This window comes from Anser anser (genome assembly GCF_964211835.1).
Source record: "Anser anser genome assembly, chromosome: 5".
Taxonomy (NCBI): Eukaryota; Metazoa; Chordata; class Aves; order Anseriformes; family Anatidae; genus Anser; species Anser anser.
The window spans coordinates 3493031-3513040 of record NC_139725.1 but is presented as its reverse complement, the minus strand read 5'-3'; the positions used below and the strand labels follow the sequence as shown (position 1 = coordinate 3513040).

General features: G+C 39.1%; 1 protein-coding gene across 8 annotated transcripts in view; it reads right to left on the bottom strand.

Moving 5' to 3' along the window:
• The window catches only part of SCUBE2 (signal peptide, CUB domain and EGF like domain containing 2), a 42969-nt gene that overhangs the window by 14301 nt on the left and 8658 nt on the right, over window positions 1–20010 (bottom strand). For 4 of the 8 annotated variants that reach the window (XM_083839938.1, XM_083839939.1, XM_083839941.1 and 1 more), the window contains 12 exons: window positions 16525–16650; window positions 16010–16126; window positions 15050–15139; window positions 14391–14507; window positions 13258–13380; window positions 11696–11812; window positions 8995–9117; window positions 8407–8523; window positions 7648–7734; window positions 6860–6964; window positions 5452–5637; window positions 4896–5099 (listed from right to left, as the gene is read on the bottom strand). In XM_083839938.1, the coding sequence (XP_083696064.1) occupies window positions 4896–5099; window positions 5452–5637; window positions 6860–6964; window positions 7648–7734; window positions 8407–8523; window positions 8995–9117; window positions 11696–11812; window positions 13258–13380; window positions 14391–14507; window positions 15050–15139; window positions 16010–16126; window positions 16525–16650 (1512 nt within the window). The remainder of the gene's footprint in view (window positions 1–4895; window positions 5100–5451; window positions 5638–6859; window positions 6965–7647; window positions 7735–8406; window positions 8524–8994; window positions 9118–11695; window positions 11813–13257; window positions 13381–14390; window positions 14508–15049; window positions 15140–16009; window positions 16127–16524; window positions 16651–20010) is intronic. The other 4 variants (XM_083839945.1, XM_083839940.1, XM_083839943.1 and 1 more) reach the window with 2 other exon arrangements.

Sequence of the window (20010 nt, the reverse complement as noted above, 5' to 3'; positions counted from 1 at the left end):
AAATTAGGATGACACAAATGAACCCTCTCAGAAAACAAAACAACAGCTACAACATAATAAAAACAGAACAAACTCTGTGTTTGTTCAAACACCAACAACAAAATCTGAAGAGTTCAAACTTCTCCTGTCACAGCATTTGGTTAAGTGAAACTAAAAATGTTTATGGGCCTCATTTCAAAAAACTAGAAACTGAATGGTCCTTTCTGACACACGGGAAATACCCACTCAAAACAAGATCTGAAGATTTGCAAATAATGACATTAAATCAGAATTCCACTGGCTGTCTTGGCTCTTTTTTCAGAAACCTGATTGTTTTTCTCCAAATGAACAAAAGAACCAATTGCCTCTAGCAGACTTGGTTTCTGCTGCCACTGTCTTTGTTTGTCTTCAATGCCCATTAAAAAAAAAAGTCTTGAATCTTATGCAGCTGTTTTAGAAAAAGAGAGGAAAAAAAGTGAAAGCTTTTCTGATGCAAAAACAAGAAAAGAAAAGAAAAAGGGGGCACAGGGAACAAGGATTAACAGTTACAAAGACACTTAAAGGCTCTTCCTCTCTTTTCAACACAGTAGCCTTTGAGTATTTGCTCCTCTAGACAAATCCTGGAGTATCAGAGTGGCTAAGAAGGTGAACGTTATAAAGGAGGTCAAGATCCACCATTTTACCATTTTCTTAAGATTCACGCCTTGACTTTATAAGGATAATGACCAACAACTCATGCAAGTCAATTCTGAAGCAGCGTCCTTTAAGTTATTGTAATTTAACAGTTCACGCACTTAGGTTACATGAGATTGTTACACATATTAAGGATTTGTGTCTTAAATCCATGGCTGCAAGCACAGTATCATACAGATAGCACTCTCTCCCATTTGATAATTTATTTCTTCTTGTCAGTTTTATAAAAACAAAAAATGTGACTTAAAGTTCTCTGTTGTGTGGAAATACAACTAATTGTTAGAACTGCAAAGCCAGGCAGCATTTCGATTTTCTGTTTCAGTATGTTTTTATGTACTTTCGTAATGCCCGTATCATACCATATCTAAACTTTAATAAGACTATTTTGTATGAAATATTTATATTCTATTTGCATCCTCTAAACTAAGGGGATAACTACTGAGCTATTAAATGCATCAACACCTCTCACACAAGGTAAAACTGCTCAGCATTTACATCAGAGCAGTACCTATACTAGTGCTGCTCTCCTGTTTACTGTTCTCGTGATAGCTCCATGAATGGATGAATCCATTTGTAACTCTGCAGCAAGGGCACGCTCATATGTCTTTTGTATACAGCAAGTTCAGAGAACGTTATTTCTGTTTGCCTCTCTTCATGTATTAAAATATTCATGTATCTAACACAAAAAATACCAAACAGAGCAAGGTGTACTTTCAGCTCCTTGAGGCATGATCAACATATGACAGCGTTTTAAGTGATGGAAAGGCACAGATAACTTGCTTGTTGCTTCTCCCTTAGTGGAAAATGCCTGTGGGCAAAGGGCCCCCGTAGATATCTATTTCTTCTCTTTCAACATGTATGTTAGTAGTAAAGCAGATTTTGAAAAGGAATTGTCAGTATTTAAACAGTTGGTCTTTGGCTGTTATACCTGTCCCAAGTCTAGCTCATACTGGAGAATGAATACCTGTAGACAAGATCAATGAATGAAATTGCATTCTCCCCAGTATAAATCTTCCCCGCTCAAAGTAGCATGTAGCTTTTCCAGCATCCTCACATGGTCCTACCTTGAAGCATCATCATTCAAAATATGCATACTTTTTAAGATAAGATTTACTTCAGTGTGGAAAGATCATACGCCTGCTGTAAGAATCCAGAATTCTCTGGAAAGGTTGATGAAGTTTCCATTTTGCTACATGCATTTCCTGTGATATACATTAATAGAGACCTACTGCAGGCTGCTCCATGGAAGTCATTCTCAGGACAATGAAACAACGTGAGCCAATACTAAATATAATTACTCATTGGCACAGAGCTCACACACCACAAGGTAGACAAATACAACATTTGGACCTCAAAGGCATCAGAAAAATTCATACACAACTTTACGTTAAACAGCAAACTTGAAATAAAATACACCACTGCTTGGAATCCACTGTGAATTCCTTTTTACTATCAACAAATGCTTAAAAAACAGCAGACACACATGCAACCATTCAGCCTATGAAGGATGATGAACTGCCTTGGAAATCATGCCTAATCTGTTCCTGGTGCCATCTTTTATTCAGCAGTGTGTCCCACTGTAGGCACTAGGATTTAAAGCGGGGAAATCAGGAAAAGTACTTCTTCACCAAAAGTGCAAGCCAAATGCAGTTTAGCTTCCTGCTTCAATTTCAGGCCAGTTGCTTATGATAAAAGCTGTCAGAGCACATGCAAGACTTCTTTTACACTGCTAAAATACAACTAATGTTTCAGACAGTGCTGTAACAGTAGAAGTCCACCACAGAAAGAGAGCCTGTCCAAGACTGTCTGAATCAATAAAACTATACCTAACCTAGCAAAATTCCAAGTATTTTGCTTTAAAAAACGTACTTGAAAAAAGTGAACTAAAACCTGCACTTCACTTACTATCTGCATCACTGAAGATTTGTAAGTTCTTAGACTTACTTTTTCCCCCTCACTGTTTTCTGCTCCTCTCGTCAGACTGAGCAAAATCCTTTTGCCAAAGTTCTCTGCCTGTCCTGAGACCACATCCACCAGCTGCACTGAGTCCATCTGCTGACCTGGAATATCTTGCTATGGAGTCACTTTCTCACCAGAATCATTAGCACGTCTAGATAAACAAGGCCACACCTGTCCAGAAGTTTTCAGCAGCTCTGCAAAACAATCAGATCAAAACAAAACGAAAAAATCCTGTTCTTCCACACACATCCCTGAGCTAGCTTCTTCCTCTTCTTCCACACTGTTCCCACTCCGTTCTCTTCTCCCCAGTCTATTTCTTAGCTCCTTCTGACTAGCAGTCAGAGCAACAGCAGCAGCCACCTAGTGCTGCCTTTACCATACACACTGGGACAATCAGTTTTTCTAAGGAAATGAGGCGTAGGTAATAGTGCTGCTTCTATGTGTACTTTTATGTGCCCTCAGCAACCAGTGAACTTTCTGTCCAGCTTCCAGCAATTTGACAAAGGATGTAGAGAAGTTTTAAAGGTATTAAGTTTCTGTAAGTTTAATGCAAACAAGTGAGGAACATTAAAGTGGAGGAGAAAGATGTTAGCATCCATGCAAGTAAAAGGTGTGGTGGAAGTTCCATCCTGTTTGATCAGAGCAAACCTGCACTAGGATATAGTCTTAATACTTCAGCTAAAAAAATTAAGCTTCATTTGGCAATTACACCTTTTCAGCCATAAGCAAATTGAACCACAAGGCATGATACCCACTGGCTATCATAGCTTACTAGATCCACTGCTCCCACTAGTACTTGTTAAGATGTTTAGGGTCAACTGTGGCACCAATCTCAGCAAAAGAAGAATGTGGACTTTCACAAGTTCCTCTTCAAAACAGTTCTCTTCATATGCTCAGTGTCTCTGATCGCTTCTGCCATAGACAGGCTATTTGTGCTGACCTTACAGTTTTCCAGGCATTCTCCAAAAGCTCTCTTTCTCTCTGAACTACACAAAAATGCCACATAAGCTGTTCATTTGTAATAAGAAAATAAATTTGCTCTGTGGCTACCTAAAAATATTTTTTGTCATTTTCTTGTTGGTCCTTTTCCTAATTGCCACTCACATTAGTTGATGATGAAAGCAAATGGACCCAGAGAAAAATTTGTCTCCTTTACCTGTACTATTTTTTAGCTTACTCATTGCTGTTTTTTCAGAAAAAAAATACAAATGGGCTTGAAAGCATATTGTGCTCTGTACAATGGACTGAGAGAACATTTTTCAGACGATTCCTCCAGCAGCAGATACAACAGTTTGAAAATATCAGTGTAAACACAGCTTAATGAAGTCTCTGAAGTTTTGCAGACTTATGCTACAAAAAAAAAAAATAATCAAAACTTACAGCTTTTTCTGACAGAATTCCTGAGTAATTCCTTATGCCTGCTTGCTCGCACAGATGTTTTAAACACTAATTCATTTTTCTGTTCTATGAATCCAAGTTTCTAGAGTTAGCAAAACAAAATTTGAAAATCTATTCTAAATCTGAATGGGTTGCTGCTGGAAGACATACTAATTCAACCTGACAAGCATTTTAGAGGCTTGCCGATTCACAAAACCACTTACATGCTACATACCCTGTGCAGCCTGAATTAGCTGTCACGGTTGTTAGGTCCCCGTTAAGATAACATCTGACCCTTCTCCTTAACTTTTGTGATTTAGAAGCATTTATTGTGGGCTGCACTATGGTGGTGCCCTTTAGTACCACAATAATTAAGATTTTTCTCTGTACTGGCCTAGAAAATCCCTTTTCTCCATGAAGTTAGAACTTTATCATGAAGACTCAGAGCTCAATCAGTAAAGAGAATTGTGGCCGTATCAAATTCTGCTCAGCTTTTTATTTGGAACAAGCAAGATAAGAAACATTCATAAGTTCAGAAGCACAGTGTTAGACTAGATATTAAATGCGGTGTTCTATAAATAACACTGGTGATGTCAAGGCAGTGATGTCTGATGCTAACACCCCAAGTTTTCTGCCTTTGTGTTTACTGTAGACTTTGTGTCATCCATATCAAAGTGCTTACTGAGCCCTTATTCTACTCTATAATACAGCAATTGCCAACAATACATAGAGAGAGGCACATATCAGTAGCACAAACAGTTAACTCAATTACATCACACACAGCCCTCCTCTCTCCTGGAGAAGCTTCCCATGATCCTCTCCCTACTCACCAGACCTGAGCAAAACCAACACATGTGATGGTTTGTTCCTAATTTACATTTACTTACCACATCTGTTACCCACATGCATCTGTCCTACACCACATGACTGCTGTGGCTCTGACAGCTTGAGAGATTTTCTGGCCACTTCGTGGTCCATGCCAGAGACACGAACACGGAACTGGTCCCTGTTGACTGTCTTCCGTAAAGTTCGAATGGTTTTACGAAATCTCTTTTCAGTCTTCTTTCGTGCACAGCGCACATCACATGTATCTGAAAAGTACCAAGGGTGAAATCTGCTATTAGTGACCATACACAAAAGTCTACCCAATGCAAAATGTCAGTGCCAATCACTGAGAAAGTAACTTCTTTGAACAAGTCTGAAATCCTTAAGGACAACACCATCAGGCTTCAAGAAAATTAATCAGACCAGGAGACTTTAATCCATGGACAGCTCTTTAATCTTAGAAACTTTTCCCATCTCTCAACTCTTTTTGAGGCAGAAAACTTTCAAAACAGGAGATACTTTTTATTATAATTTTGCATAAATGAAGAAGTGAAAAAAACAGAAAAAAGCAAACTGTAAGAAGCTTCAAATCGCACCTTGGATTATTTTCCAACCAACCTGTCACCTCCTTTTGGTTTGTTTCAAGTTCAAAGTCCACAGTGATAAAAATCTCTCTAGTCGCTGGCAGTCTACTGACGGCTCCATGAACTTTCTTGCCGGAGCTGCATGTTAGGTTTACATAGTGGAATCTCTCCGTTAGTGAATTATGTCTCTCTGTATGAACAAAATTGAAGGAAGCAAAAGCTTGGCCAGCTACGTTATTAGATATTCACTAGTATTCAGTGCATATTTTGTCACAAAAACTTCAAGGGGAGCAAGTGATTCACTCCACTTGCGAGTAAACAAATAGTTTGCCCAGTTTCTCAGCTGGTGTACCCTCGCATAGAATCGTGATTCCAGTGCACCTATGGACGTACTTTTAGGTGAAAACTCTACAGCTGCAATGGGTCAGAGGCATGATTTGCTGCTAGATTAGAGCTTGGCTGCAGTGCTCAGCCTGCTTTCCCTGGATTTTGCTAGCTGCCACTGAATTGCTTCTGCACTATGCAAAGCATCTTAAAACCACGATGCTGCCTGCACCAGACAGACCACCTGAGGGAAAAAAATTCTGCATTCATACAAACCATGTTAAAAACATGTTAGCTTATAAGGGTGTTTAAATTAAGTCATGGCTGCATCTAAAGGACATTTGGAGGCCATTTTCAGGGTTTCAATGAGGAAACAATATTTATTTGGAAAACAAACAAACAAACAAAAACACAACAAAGATCCAGAATAAGCTCTGGTTTTGGATCATAGACTCTTCAGAGTATCTAGCGTAGTCTATCACTGTTACTCTTCTAAGGACAAACAAACTGACATGCTGATTCATAGTATTATTTAGTAACTTTGTTTTTTCAAGTATATTCCTCATTTTCTGCTAACTTTGTAAATTCTCAGACTATACTTCCTGTCTTGGAACAGACGGAAGAGCTGACCTCACCATCTGGGGCTGCTGAAGTATAAGAGGAAGACAACAGAAAAGAGGAATAACCCTTCAGCAACAGAGTCATCATAAGAGGCCCAGAGCTTCTTCACTGAGGCATCAGACAGTAAGCAGCAGGGAAGAAATGAATGAAGAGAAAGAAGGGGGAGAGAGAGAGAGAAAGAAAGAAAGAAAAAATTGAAAAGAACAAAAAGATGTTTGATTTTACTGAGAATTTACTGGCAGTCATACAAAAAAATAAAAATAAAAAGGAGAAGGACCTTCACAGAAAACTCTGAGGTTGTCACAGGGAAGTCCTGTCACCTGAAGCAGGTACTACAAAAACCATGGCTGGGAAGGAGTATGATTCATGAGGCTAATACGGAGAAGAAAGTCTGCAGCTCTCTAAGCTTTATTTGTGGTACACTTCAAATCAGGAAAGCACTTTATAACCCCTGAGCTATGGCTCTAACCTGCTTACCTGCATTTTTATATTCATACCTGGTATCATCTGTTCCAGACCTTCTTGAAACATCTCAGTCTTTTTCAAACTACAATTTCCTTCATTTAATTTAAAGGTTACGCTTATCTTGATGGCTGAAATATCTTCAGGAAGAAACAATGAAATGTTATGTTAAAAAAGGAGTAGAAAATTTGGATTACCCTAATATGACATCACGATGATGTTATCAAAAAAAGTGTATATATAAAGTGAAAAGTGGTCATCACAGAAGACCTGAAGAGATGCCAGCTTCCTGATGCTGTGAAGCTAGTTCACAATTGGAATGAGAACAAAGTGTGATAGATTTCAAATATGGACAGAGATCAAATCCAGATGTGCTTCTGCGTAAAATCAAATAATTGTTGGCTGAAATCAAAGGAGATACTTCACATCAAGAAGATTCAGAAAAGTGGCTTACATTTATATAAAATAGTACCTTTTATCTCTTTAGCTTCAAATGCTTTCTAAACTCCATTGACCAACAACTCAACATAGAACCTGTAAGTTGCCAACACTGCGCAATTTGGATGTCTAAAATGAGGCATGACACTCCTAGTCTCGCTGTTCATCTCACTACTGATCCTTTTCTCTTCCGTTATTCTTAAGTTTTAGTCTGGGTGATGCTGATGAAGCAGTACAAGGGGAATTTTCTACTGTAATCATGAAGAAGAAAAAACAGAGGGAGTAAAATGGAGAGGAAAAATAGAAGGAAAGCCAACAGAACACCCTTATTTCAGTTATCCAATGAAAGAAATCAGTCAAATCATGCAACAGTAAATCTAATTACCCAGCCAAGTGGACGCATTTGTATTTTGTTGCTTTTTCTTAAGTTGAGATGAGCTGCCACAGGTGAGGGTGTAAGCATCTTGTGTTCCTAACAGACAGACCATACAGACAGTAAAGACATAGGCTTTGTGCACAGACTGAAGACCCCCGTAGTTTAAAAGACATTCATTTGTTGATCTGCATCATCTTCACCTTTTTAAATTATGTTATTCATACAGTACTCCACATTCAAGTTTGTCTTTTCCTAAGCAATCTAAAGGGTTCAGGAAGAAAAGAATCATCTGTCTAACAAGCACCAGATGAATCTGCATGCTGTGTCCTGAGGGGTGGAAGGGCTGTGCAGGCAGAAGCTCAGACCCCATGCAGGGCTGGAATGCCTTCGTGCCACTCAGCAGCAGCTCTCAGGGCCAATTAAGGAATGGCCCAAGGAGCACAGAGAATTCTGCCCTGTCCTCTCCAGCTTCAAAAAGACAGTTGTCATGAAAAGGGAATCTGAGGGTAGAGTGTCTATAAAGGATATGAAAAGGGGGGCTTTTCACTGACATAGATATGGTCCTTTATCTATAGTGAAAAAGGAATGGTCCCTGTTGATTGTCTACTTCTTGGGGCTTCCATGAGAGTTACAAGCTTTGCTACTCTTGCACTCTCTATGGAATCAAATGCTCACGGGTTTTGTTTTGTTTTTGTGGTTTGTTGTTGGGTTTGGGATGTTGTTGTTTGTTTTGTTTTGGTTGTAGGCTGTGGTTTCTTTTGGACTTACCAGAAACTACCTGAACATCCGAAGTGCAGCTTAAGAGGCATCTATCACTCCCATCACTCTTAATACAGTGCAGCAATACCTTGGGTGACACATTAGCAGGCAAAGGCCCCTTTATTTCTAAATAGGATAAAACAAATACTCATGGGAGAAGTAAAACATCTACATATGCAATACCACGAAAATGTCATGCAGCTTCTTATGTAGATGGTACCAGAGAGCACCCATGCAATTAATATGCTCTTTAGACAGAAAATGAAAGCAAAATCAAACCCCCGGAGGATCCCACCATGATCATCAGCAAGCTCTCATGCAGGGAAACAAAAGGACATAGATAAAAGCAGAGGAAAGAACATCAAAGTCCCTCAAAGTATCTCCTGTTTTTTTGTTGTTGTTGTTGTTGGTTTTGGTTTTGGTTTGTTTTTACCAGTTTAAACTTCAGTACCATCATGTCTGATTAAAAAGTAAAGCAGAATACAGAGAACATTGACTCATACCACTTAACTGGACAGATCAAGGTTTTAGATTTGACTACAACCATGTGACCTTCAAACACTTCAGGAGTAGTAATGTGTCTGCTAGGCACCTTACCAACACAATCCTTTTTATTCCAGTGTAATTTGTAGTTAGAGTGACACAGGCATTCATAGTCTCCCAGTGTGTTCACACACAGCTGTTGGCAACCACCATTGTTGATGCTACATTCATTAATGTCTATAGAGGAAAGGTAAAAATAGTTTTAAAAAGTAACTTCTACCAAAGTTCTGTATTCTGACTAATACAACTAGATAAGTTTGTACAAAAATACCTCTTAGTAGGGTCTAGAAAAGGTCTTTGGAATGCCATCTGGAAACCACCTTGAAATAGTTTTGTTTTCATGGAAATCCTTCAATGAGTGTCATAATCAATCAAATGTTGTGGGAAAGGAGATGTTAGGTATGTCCTTGAACGATGTATTAGAAAAAAAAATCTCCAGCCTCAGCAATATGTTAACAAGTTAACAAAAAGACCACCAAATCAAGTCTGCATTGCTCTGCATCTAGTTAACTAATATTTCCATTTTGGAATAAAGACAGATGATGTGGACAAGATTCACAGTGACCAACCGTCCGAAGTGCGCAGATATCATAGAGCATCTATCATAGAACAATATTTGATTCCAAGTGTGCAAATAACACCACTGAATGACCACAATCCCAGTTAGTCAATTAGCCAATTTCATGGGCCTTGCCCAGCCCAGTAATTGCCAAGAGGTGGAGAAACTACCAACAACACAACATACTGCCTTTGGTGCGCTCTTGCTTGCTGATGCAGAATATACTTTGCATTGTGCCATCCTGAGCTCTGCTGAACAGCAATAAATGGCAGTTCCCTCCCTTACTACTTCCAAGAAAACTTTCGGATCTTTTGCTGAATTTCTGGGCTGAAAGTGTTGTAAAAAGTAACACAAAGTCCAACTGCAGGCCATTCACCAATGGTGTACCACAGGGGTCAATACTGGGGCCAAAGCTATTTATCCTCTTCATTAAACCTGGATGATGGAACAACAGTTCACCCTCAGCAAGTTTGCAGCTGATACAAAACTGGGAGGAGTGCCTGATACACCAGATGTTTGCGCCACTATTCAGAGGGACCTCGACAGGCTGGGGAAATAGGGTGACAGGAATCTCATGAATGTCAGCAAAGGGAAATGCAAAGTTCGATGTCTCTGCTTCTCAGATCCACCCTGATAGCTGCTTGTCTCCATCAGCTTTATGACAATTACATGTAAACCTACACAGCTACCACCAAGGAATCCCTTATGAGACTCAGCGAGTTCCAGAAAGTTTGTGCAACTGATGGTATCCAATTTCATGTACGCTTTTCTCAGAGGTAATTGGAGTACTTGTCAGTGCTTTCTCCTACCACTTGTTTCCCCCTTGACATAGATAATCATTTGGAGAAAATGTTGTGAAATAGATGACAAAATCGAGCTGGTTTCAGGGGAAAAAACAAGCTACTAGCAGAACTGAGATAGCAGGAGTAGGAATGAGCAACAGAAGAATGATGAAAAAAGAAGCGAGCACCTTAAAATTGGTACTACTGCCTAAGATACTACAAAATTAGCTCGAATCCTTAATTTTAACTGACTTTTTGGTAGGATTATGCAGGCAATGGCATCCTATTATCTCCAGTACTTAGTGGCTTCTTCCACATAGCTCAGAAGGTGTACATTCAGTACACCTACCAGCTGTGACAACTGTCAGCAAATGAAGCAGTTACTGTGGTACAAGGATTAGCATCTGAACAGTTATATGGTACAAAGAGAAAATTAGCACCCAAAGGATAAATTGCAGTTCTGTTCCCTCATTGGTGACCAAAAGAAATTCAGGAATTTATGAGAAAAGACTTCCTTTGGCAAGTGGAACACATGAACGCTGTTACTCCCTATTCACTCAGATAGGTTTCCCTGTTTAGTAGTATAAAACACAGTGATGATGTAGCCCTTTAATCTTCTCCTCAGGCTTTCTAGAGGCAGACATCAGAACAGATCAGGCATGCAGAGACCTCTGAATTGTTATCTGCAAATTCAAGTGCGCTCATTTTGTCTAAGAAATAAATAGGTCTTAGAATAAGCATATGCAAGGTCTTGCATAGAGCTTATATAAAATAGATTTATTTCTATTTAATGTCCAGTTATTCCTGCTTCCTTGTGGTAATTCTGGGAATTTGTTACAGAAATATTAACACTTGACACACACTAAGCTTCTGTCAATATCTTCCTCTCTTTTCTTGAGCTTTTTGTGTAGTAAAGTAGTAAAACATTTAGGAATATCATTCTTGGCCAATGTAAATTAATGGTACTGCATCAGATAAAGCTCCAATCTATATCATATAACAATCTGCAATACGCACAAGGATAACCTGCAAAATTGTAATTTTCAAAATCATCCAGAGCATCCTGTTCTTAAAGTCCTATTCAACTCACTATTCACTGAAGTCAATGAGACTTTTGCACGTGAAAAATAGGTCAAATCATGGCTTTCACATCTAGGTGCAAAATGCATCTGTTTGTTCTAATAGTCACAGGTGCTTTCTGAATGCTGACTGGGAAGGGAAAATAATTCGAGCAAAGACAGAAGTGAGCTAGGTTAGTTTTCACTTTTGCTGTGTCTCCTTATTACAGTGAAGAGTTAAATTTACTGTAAACACCTTATGCATATACATAGGCGCATGTCCTACACAGACACTAACTAGACCTGTGGCAATAGCACTCTACCAGTGTGGCCTGCAGTATTCTTTTATAACTCACCTCCACAGTGTGTGAAGCCATAGAGAGCATATCCTTTGTTACAAGTACACTCAAAAGTGCCTGGATGATTGATGCACGTGTGGTCGCATGTCCGTTCAAAAGAGCATTCATCAATGTCTGCAAGTTTTAAAGGGATGCATTAGTATCTTTCAGCCTGAAAAGGGAGCACTTATGAGATAACAAAGCTGGACAGAGAGATGTGCAGATTTAAGTAAACTAAGTAAATTCTTTTGAAGCAAATAATGCAACATAAGAAATGACAACTTGTAAGAGACCAATTAGTTTGCCAAACAAGCTTTCTCTTGGCAAACATGAAAACTGTTGCTACGTTTTAACAATTATGTTTAAAAGACATTACTTCTCTGCTTTGAAGGAAAAAAAATGCTGGCAGAAACTCTTATTTCTTTAAGAAAAGTTGGCTTATCATTAAAAGCACCTAAAACTTCTGTGACAGTACATTCAGCACACTATAATATAGGAATGTTCCCAGATATAAAAAAGTTCCCATCAACATCATTGACGCATAACATCATACTTTTTTTCATTAAGGTCTTGGGTGCACTTCAAGGTACCACTTTTGAAACGATCTAGGGAAAGTAACAGGAGTGACAGAGACAAAGATCTGTAAATCTTTAAAATAAACTCATAACCAATTCCGCTTAAAAAAAATCTTGAAAATCCTTCAGTTTTATACTAAGTTTGGTATATCCTATATCTAACCTAAAAAGGACAAGAACATGCCAAAAATGCAGATGAAATTTCTTTTCTGTTGGTTGGTTCAGTTTTCTGAAATTAATCATTAAATGTCAAATAGTTGTCTAGGAAACAGAATTAGAAACAGAATTATTCATTTGCCCAGCTTACTGATCCACTTTACATTGTTTCATACTGTAGCTTTGCCAAAGCCACAGAGACCATTTTGATCATTACTTTTTAATGTACTTAACCAGCCTAAACAAGATTGCTCAATCTGAATGTACACACTATTATACAATAAAGCAAATACGTTCTGTAAATCTCACAGCAGAAATTTATGTCTTCGTAAAAATCAAATGTTTCTATAATGGTCTAGAGAATTGTTATTCTGGTCTATGTCTACAAGCCTCTGACTTCACAGATCAGATGACTTGTCTTACTTTTTTTCTTTAAATAAAGAACCCATAGCATTTAAATGTCCCATTAAGAAAAAAATAATTTTGCTGCAATGGTGAAATAGTCATTAAGATGGATGTAGAGATATTGGCTTCATTTCTCCCTGTAAGTTATTTTAAGATCATTAATGGAAGGGGAAAAAAAGCATTATCTTCATCAAGAGATTTTTAATATGATGCTATCTGCACTGCTTCCAGATAATATCTCACTATGACACTAAACATACCTCCTACAATAGTATCAAGACAACTGTATTAACTTAACAGCTGTTTCAGAAATAATAATAAAAAAACACACACACAAAAACACAAGGCATGGAAATTCTGGAGTCCATTATCACTTCATCATTGTAGTAGATGTCCAAGCCATGCTGATTTGTTCTACTTTTATTGCCTCTCCAGTGCACATACCTTGACAAGACTTCTCATCTGTTAATAATTTAAATCCTTTTCTGCAGCTGCAATCAAAACTGCCAACAGCGTTTTTACAGAAATGATCGCAGCCTCCATTATTAGATTGACATTCGTCAATATCTGTAAAAATAATAATTAAAAAAACTTCAGTGAGTAAACAGAATATATTCAACATATTTTCACTGACAAAGACAGAAAATAATCATCCCCAATTGGCTGGAGAATCCCAGAAACAAAACGTAACAAGTCTGCTACAAATCTTGAGGAAGTTCAGGTCTAGACTTAAGAATGACCTGGCCCATTCTACCACATGATTGTGCTAATTTGCTTTCAGCTACATTTGAGTACATGTATTCACACGAGACCTTTTCCCTAAGTTTTGTTTGGAAACATTTTGACTTAAACATTCTCTAAGAGGCTTTAGCTTTTTAAAAATTCTCTGAGTTCCCTCTTCCTAAGCCCTGAAGAAAGCTCAGACAGAATAGACTTCCTGAGTTATCCTGTCCTTTTCATTCCAACATTAAAATGAGTTATCTAAAATTAATTGACTCAGGCACAGGGATTCCATCATTTTTGCCTACCAGAACAGTCTGAATATTTAATTGTAGGAAAATATGTTCTAATATATTACCTAAACATCCCTTTTCTCCTTGCCAGTACTCTAATTACCCTTAGAGGTGCTTGGACCAGCATAAATAATTCTACTCGGTCTTCTCTGAATTACATTCTGATATTTACTTACAAATATCTATAGCACCCAGTTGACTGGGGATAATATAGTTGAATACGGGACTGCATGCTTTTAAGAACTGATAAGCCTACATTTCCCAGTACTGAACTCTACTATACCACAGACCTACTTGTATTGCCTCTTCTCAACCCTCAAAAATGAAGCCATCTTGGTGAGGGAATGGAAAGTGGTGACGAGGGAGGGCAGAGCAGCAGAGATTTCTGCATATGATACACCAGAACATTCTTACAAGGAAGCCATGCATCTCCCCTGGCTGCACTGCTTCTCAGATTACATTACTCATACCAGCTCTCCTCTGAACACTGTGTTACTTTCATTAGGAGATAAGTACCTCACAGCACGGTGCTAGAACACACGTGTCCATGAGTACAAAACTCACCTTTACATGTCTTCCCATCAAACTGGAGCATGAATCCAACAGGACAGCTGCAGTGAACTCCAGTAGATGTATCCTTACATGTACGATCACAGCCACCATTATTAACTGCACATGTTTCTAGCCAACAATAAATAAGTAAAGTTTGCTCAGAGACATTGTAATGGTAAGAAACATCACATGATACAAGGTACAGTTCCAAGCACACTGTTCAGCTACATTTAGCCTGCTATACATGAGCAACTGCTAAATACCTGCGTTGGCAAAACGGGCCTATGCTCCCTGTGCTCTTCTAGGTGTAACCCATCACTGGAGCCAGTTCTCTTCCATGCACTAGTGTACTTTCAGATCAAGAGAAGCAGGTAAAATTCTATTTCCTCCACAATCACTCAGCTAAAGCTGTAGTACAGAAACGATTGTACTGTAGAACCATGGAAACATGGTACTTTGAGGACAAGTTCCTCATGCTTTCCATGATTACTGAAAAATCACAAGCAACATGCAGTTTCTTATACATAATAGAATAATATTCTGTCCTCAAAAGGGAGCGGGGCATTTCAGGAAGAATTCAGTCCAGAACTACGATGGTTACATTAAAAAACAATTCTTCAACGTAAAACGTTTGAGCAAACAGCAAAGTTATTTTGGATAAACACTTTTACCCATGAGCAACCGTCGTTTCACCCTCTTGTCCACATCAGCTCCTGCTGTAGTGTTTCCCTCAGGAATTTCAACAGCAGCCTCTTCCCTCTCTGTAAGGAGCATGAAAAAAACAAATGAGCAAAGGTGCCTTGACCAGAAATCTCATCTGATATTCAGTATATACAGAAATGCAAACAGACACATCGTGCACTAAATTATCAGAGACAGTTGGAGCTAACTAGGCAGACATAAAATTTAAAAAGAAAAAAAAAAAAGAAAGCCATGAAGAACCTTCAGTCAAAGCCATGAGAATATTTTGCTTTTGTTGCTTCCTTACAACTCCTACTCGTTTCAGTATTCTCAAGATTAATAAAACAGAAAACACACTACTGATGTGGTGAACAGTAACAAGATGAAAGAACTAATTGAACTGTCATAAACTGCTCTGTTAAGAGCACACTGTCATCATCTATCACAGACTAATGCAAGGACAGGCAGTTGTGCCTGAGCATTTGATTTCAATCAACAGGCAACAAAGTCTTCCAGAGACTGGAAGAGTTTATGGGTCTTAAGTGCTTTCTTTACTGGATAACTGTCTTACAAAAACTGTACTCTAATTGAATTCAGAGTTCTGGTTTTAATGCATGCACTGCTTGGTTACACTCTCTGGCTCATGCTATACAAGAAACTGAATCTAAAATGTCCTAGAAAGAAGGAAATCTTTGGTTGGTAACAAGCCTTGTGTTTCAGAGGGACTAGCACTAATTACAGGCTGCAGTAGTATGAGGTAGATACCTATATATGGAAGCATAAGTCACTTGGACCCAACAAACTCCCTTGTATACTAGCAGGTTTCTTAGTTTGGGATTCCTTGGTGTTTTCTAGCTCTGCTATTAAGAGGAGTATTACTCATACACACAGCAATGTCAAACCACGCTTAAGTTAGTCATCAACAGAAAACTACTACTCTGCGTACTGACCCAGACAGGTTTTCCCATCCATATGCATGATGTACTTGGGGTGACACCCACAAATAGGCCCATTATCAGCATCATCACATGTATGTTGACAGCCACCATTTCCATGATTACATGTTACTAGAAAGAAAATATATGTTAGATCTCGCAAGTACTTCTAGCATCTTCGAAAGAAAGTGTCCAATTTTGTCTCCATTTGGGTACCCAATACACCTTCCTATCATACCCCCTTCCTCAGAATTCTGAGACTGAAACAATGCACTGCTGTCTTGGGAAGCTGAACTTACAAATAATGGTACAACTCCTAGAGTACAGATTTTTTTATTTTTTTTTTTAAACAAACAGCAGATCTGTGCAATAGTGTCCTGCAAAGTCATTGATTCTAGTTTGGCTCAAATGCTCAGAGTTTAGGCATGTCATCCCAGCTTAGTTGTAACATATCAAATCCCATATCACTGCAAACAGAACACTATTTGTTCACTTTCAGAAACCATAAGCATATGCAGAATGTTGCATACAAATGCAGCTCCTCTGGTTCTTGGACAGCTCAAATCCTGGTCGGCATTCACAGGCAACCCCTCCTTTGGGTGTTTCTCTGCAGATGTGGGCACAGCCATGATCTTTATTCATGCAGCTCATGCCTTCTGCAAAACAGGACAAGTGCAAGAGCATCAGCATCCTCGGCATCTCTGTGTGCAGGCAACAGTCAAATAAGGTTAGTCCAATATACACACAGCCAACAGCCTGCTACTTCTGGGAAGGCTCCACAGCATTAGAACAAAATGTATGAGCTTAAAGACTAGAAAGGCAGAAAGTCCAATCCTGCAAAGCCAGTGGCCTCCAAGGCTTCTCCAGCTATAATCTTTTCTGCGCCCACATTCTTTGATTGCAAGGTCAAAAAGCAACATCCCTAGATTTCTACAACATCTGCATTCTTATCCCATGCTCTCATTTTATATCAGCATTTATAGAACCTTTTATAAAAAACACAAGCTGGCTGGTACCTGACAAGATCAAAGCTTAAAGTGACGTTAATTCTCTGCTTATCCACCAGACACAGGAATGTCTAGGATGACACAGAAAAAAATGGCATCCCCATTTCAATTACTGGTCTACAAAGCAGATTCTCAAAGTCACAACCTACCTCAGCAATGACCAAGTAATGACCAGGTAAACATGCAAGTGGTACCTATGCTGTATGTCAGTTCTTTCTTGTCAACTATTTTGTTTTCATGTTTTTCAGATTTCAACAAATCTCTTTCAAAAAAACCCCACTGGGAATTATCACACTGTTCTGTACTTCTGCGCACATCCCAGCTGGACAGAATTTGGTGCCAGTGTCTGCTGAAACCAAAAGAAAAAGCAAGGTGCCACTAGTGACTTTCTTCCTTTTGGTGCACCTCATAAAAAACATTGCACCATTTTTGTCTGTGACAGTTACAAGCTGTTCATGCACTAGCTCTCAATGACTGCCATAGTGTTTTGTCTGGCCTCTGCAAAAGGTTCAAGTCAATTAAACAGGTAGGAAACGTTCCTACAACTATTGTAAAGGCTTTTTCACCTTAACCCTCGCTCAGCTAAATCAATGCCAGGGTCATTGGCAAGACTGTAACACAATTTGTATGCCTACTACTTAAAACTACATGTCAGCTGGCTGAGTTACCAGAACACCACAGAGTTTTGCTGAAATCTTCTATGTTGCTACCCAAATGAGAGAAGAGAAAAAAAAAAAGAATACTCTCCTTGGTTATTCTGAGAACACATTTTTGCCACCTAGTGCATCAGATGCTCTGCCTTGGTGTATTTAGCTTTTATAAGACAACACGTTACACCAAAATGTTCTTTTTCTTGGCAAGAACACTTTGAGAAGACTCAGTGCATACTTCAGCTGCAAGGGCTTATCCCACTGAAGGTCTGATACCACATTAACTCAGGGGACTTCTACTGACTTGAGCAAATGCACTATCAGAGAAATGAAAAGGGTGAACACGTTGCCAGAAAGGGTCAGCATGAACAATTTCACAGCCTATATGTTTTTAGAATTTATGCAGCGCCTTTTGCAGCCTCATATCTCAATGAAACAAGAAACACTGTATTGGCAGTCAGTGGCAATCAGAGGTCAGCTCCTCATCATTATTCCATCACACTTCAGTTAGGTTCTTGCTCTGCACACAACTGTTTTGGCTATCTGAAGCACAAACTATGGTACCCTTTCTCTGTTAAGAAAGATTTATGTAGCAAAAGAATAGATGCTGCAGAGCCTGGATTATTCTGCTCTACTGGCTTTTCCATTCCTTTCCCACAGTGAGGACCCTGTAGAAGTCTAACAAGACAAGGACACTGCAGATCCTGCAGCACACAGACACAGCCCAAGGAGCCCACATGAAAGCTGTCATCCATTATTGTGCTGTCAGTCAAGGAATGGGACTACCCATGAGACCACAAATTAGCCATATTAACTCTTGTGTTTTTGTGACTTTTTTGTTCTTAAATATGCAGTATGATTTGGTCTGTTAGCTCAGCATTGTGAGACAGCATTAAGAGAATTAGCAGCTTAGTTTCTGTTAAAGTTTGTTGTTTGTTTGTCTGTGTCTATTGAGCTACCAAAGGGAAAACCATTCAAGAAGGTACTTTGGTAAAGTTCACTTACATCAGACAAATGGTGTAAATAACGAGTTGGGAATTGATCAGTTCTGAACAAGCAGAGTTCAATCAGGTCTCCAAAGAAAGCTAAAAATGAACTTTCCAAATGAGGGCACGTTATTAAAATAACAGAGTACCCATTGTGTAACAAAGTACATGACCAAACCCACCAAAATCCAGATGACCTGAAAGAGAGCATTTCATAGAGAGCAATACATTCATACCTTTTAGCATTTACTATGAAGCTTGCTGCGTGTTTCCAGGGGTGGTAGAAAATTATACCTTCCAATTGGCCCCATTTTATAAGGATCTATTACAGAAATGGCCGTAAAACCGTAAGTGCCATTTGACTGCAAACTCTGTCACAGACACAAGGTCTCCCACGTCACACTGTTCCAGAGCTGTTCTAATGGCAGATCATGGTACAGACCCAAACCTCAAAGAAATTTTGGTCAAATCTCACCTTGTGCTTTGACGAGACAACAGAATCCAGTGCCTGTCTGGACCCCAAGCCAGAGCAGTCCTTCTAGATATCGGGACCTTTAGGACGTTCCCCAGCAAACCTCCGTGAAATGTGAGCACTTCTATCATTAGCAAGACACAGGCAAAAAGCCCGTTCAGTATTTTTCTATAGGGGCACATTAAATTCATTGCTTACATGTATCATCGTTTACATCTTTGTATTCTTCTCCACAGTAAATGTTGGGACATCAGCACCAATTTGCTAAGAACACTAAGGCTCCATTTAGGGCACTTCCAGGCAGACACTCAGTAGGACAGAGTGAGGGTGGGAGGAGAGGCAATTGTATGAAGAACAACCTAAGATTCACAGAGGCAGCCCCCTAGGAGCTAAATGGCAAAAAGCATCAGCACAGACAGAACAGGACCTCCCAGGAATGTTTTCGACCATTTGCATGCTTTCTACAGCTCTGCATTAAGGCAGAATTTTCCAAAAAGCTTTCTAGTTATCACTGCTTCTCCAAAGAAAGAAGGAATCTAAAAGCAATAGCTAACATGGTCACTTGTGCACAAGCTTTCAGGTCTGTACAGTGGTTTCAGATGTGGCCTTCAAATCACAGGTCCAATTAACTCCCACTGACTCAACACAAAAAGTAGATAGCTATGACCCTGTGAAATACCACAGGAAAAACTGGCAAGATTTGTGATCAATAGCAATAGCAGCTGCAAGATGTACTGCAAATTTACTAGTGAAAATTCTACATTTTCATTCAAATTTTCCAAATTCTCTTATATGCTGAAAATGAAACAAGATGTGCAATGCTGCCCTGTCAGCCAGATCAACAGCATCCCAAAGCAAATCCATTCTCCCACATACAGATGACAAATAGCTCATTCAAAGC